The sequence below is a fragment of the Plasmopara halstedii genome (genome assembly GCF_900000015.1).
Source record: "Plasmopara halstedii genome assembly, contig: Scaffold_3060, whole genome shotgun sequence".
Taxonomy (NCBI): domain Eukaryota; phylum Oomycota; class Peronosporomycetes; order Peronosporales; family Peronosporaceae; genus Plasmopara; species Plasmopara halstedii.
This window is the reverse complement of record NW_020189964.1, coordinates 2611849-2614671: the sequence shown is the minus strand read 5'-3', so window position 1 is coordinate 2614671 and position 2823 is coordinate 2611849. Positions and strand designations below refer to the sequence as shown.

General features: G+C 42.5%; 1 protein-coding gene across 1 annotated transcript; it reads left to right on the top strand.

Moving 5' to 3' along the window:
* Window positions 1-717: 717 nt before the first annotated feature.
* PHALS_07034 (splicing factor 3b subunit 4-like) lies at window positions 718-1533 on the top strand (the record flags this gene model as incomplete). The annotated part of the gene is made up of 1 exon (XM_024720431.1): window positions 718-1533. The coding sequence occupies one exon, from the start codon at window positions 718-720 to the stop codon at window positions 1531-1533; it is 816 nt and encodes a 271-aa protein (XP_024585631.1).
* Window positions 1534-2823: the final 1290 nt, after the last annotated feature.

Below are 2823 nucleotides of genomic sequence, written 5' to 3'. Positions count from 1 at the left end.
AGAGAAAATAACGGTGACCTTGACGCCATTAATAATAACTTATTTAATCGTGGAATCTAGTAGAGCTCCAGGTACCCGTTGCAACATGGGAGTAAGAGGTTATGAAGAGGGTCTTTGTGCAATCACCAACAACACAACAGCACCGACTGTGCCAAGGCAATCACAAGAGCACCGACATTCACGAACAATGACGGCTCCACGCCACGTCACAAATTGTTTCTCCGCTTACACGAACAGGACTGTCCTGGTCGGAACGGGGTCAGCATGGGCAACAAGACATGATATGATGGATTGGGCGGTGAAGTGGCTGTTACACAAGAATTTTGAGCTAATAAGATATCAACACTACGAGACTTATTCTCGACACCTGAGGTTGTAAGCTGCAGTTCGATGGCAGGTGGTAGTTCGTTATGGAACTTAAGAAAAAAAGGTATCCATGAGGGCAGATGAATGATTTTTGTTTGCTTTGAATATTGGTTGCTGCATCACAAACTTTAACGAAATGTATGAGTTCTAACACTGTAAGCTACACGCTTATGTATCGTGTCAGACACTAGTATACCAGTGCAAAAGGCGTGATGATTGCTGCAGCAAAATTATTTCTGTCTTGCTCCTATGCAAGAAAATTAAACAACATGACTAACATTAATGATTATAAATCAAGCGCTCGAAAAAATTAGTTTATCAGTGTGGTCCCCACAACAGTAAAAATCGGGAATGTCGGCCGCGATCGAGCAGCGCAACCAAGATGCAACTGTGTATGTGGGAAATCTGGACGATCGCGTGACTGAGGAGATTCTTTGGGAGCTTATGCTACAGGCAGGAAGTGTGTGTAACGTGCACATGCCCCGTGACAAGGTCTCAGGCGCTCACCAGAATTATGGCTTTGTAGAGTTTCGATCCGAAGAGTGCGCTGAATACGCAGTTAAAGTGCTGAACATGATTCAGTTATACGGACGAGTGATTCGCGTCAAAAAAGCGTCAAACGACAGGAAGAATCTGGACGTCGGCGCTAATTTATTTATTGGCAATCTGGACCCAGAGGTAGACGAAAAGCTACTGTATGACACTTTTTCGGCCTTTGGGGGTATCGTTGAGACCCCTAAGATCATGCGTGACCCAGACACTAAAGCCAGTAAAGGCTTTGGATTTATAAGCTTTGACTCGTTTGAAGCAGCTGACTTAGCTATCGAGTGTATGCACGGTCAGTACCTTTGCAATCGACAAGTGGTGGTGCAGTACGCTTTTAAGAAAGATAGTCAGAACGAACGTCATGGCTCTGAGGCTGAAAGATTACTGGCTCAGTCAAATCCAAACAAGCTCAAACCTCACACAATGTTCGCCTTTACAACTGGCGCTGCTCCTTACATGGACGTACCTCCCCCACCTCTTCATTTCAATCAGAGTGCTGCAGGCTATATGGGCATGGGAATGGTGCCACCGCCTCCACCTCCTGCAGCGATGGGGATGGCGTATCCACCTCCCCCTCCTCCACCAGTAGGAATGATACCACCGCCACCAATGACAAGATAAAGAGTAATATCAAAGAAGTAAGTAGTTCGACTTCTCTATGATTTGTCTTCATTTTGCTGATAAATACATCAGGTGATTTCAGTACATGTCGTCACCAAAAAACTTGCTTCAAATTGATTATGTGTTTAGAGACATACGCACGTGGATTCAAGTAGGTAGTTCACACCTTGGGTTTCCATCGATGCCAAACTCTACCTCTGCGGCGTCTTCACGGGAACTTCCAAAGATGTCTTCGTTTTTCAAATCCAACTTTTTATCCTCGATTGGGGCCCCTTCAAATGACGCCATTTCTATAGCTAGATATACATGTCCTTTTGGCCAGAGAAATAACTCGGAGAAAAGTAGTTCATTATCTGAATATGATGCAGTTTCTATCGTTTGATGTCATTAATGTCTCTTCGCTGCTAAAATTATGGTGAAAGGATAACTGATATATAGACATAGCCTACTCATGATAAAAACGAGGGACCATGGCTGTCAAGTGATGTAATCAGCCAGCATTATTTTGTGTGTCAGGAAAATTGGGGTATCGAAACTTTAAGCGAAGCCAAAACAAAGGAACTGCTACTTTTGGCGTCTTGTAAATAACCTCGTCTTGACCATGTCATGTGTTGTGTTGTCAGAAATGAGCAGGTTTCTAAAGTCGTTAACACCATCTCTACCCATGGCATCTCACAGAAAGTTGTGGTCTGGACGCTATCGCATCTACATCACAAGTCGCAATATTCTGTACAAAATGTTGAGCTCGCTTAAAGCGCAACAACACCTATTTTAAGAAATTCTACGAATCGTGATATTTGCGGTGGAGTTTATCAAAGATACTAAACTAGCAACACAACTGTAATTGCGATAGAATGACTTGAACAATATATTTGTTATAGTGTTCATATCTAGCTACATTTAATCAAGTTTTCAAGTCAATCAAAACCACATCGTAACGTCGTAACAGCCAACAATCACAAAGCGGTGTCCCAACCAACTTTTTGCCTTTCATGTAACGCCACGATCATTTCCTTAGTATCACTTCAAAATGTAAAGGTAAATCACCTACACTTACGATCGCCCTCTTTATAAATGACGAATGACTACGATAAAACATACACTTCATACTCACCTTCATGTATATCCGTTGTAAAAGAAATAATCACTACTCAACTTCAACAACGTCGTATCTTTGCCGGTGTTAAGCATGCATCATGTGTCTTAAGATTTTCCGACCATCTCCTGCCACCATTTCTTAAACTTCTCATTTCTACTTAAATCGACGCCCCCAAACAAATTCATTTGGTC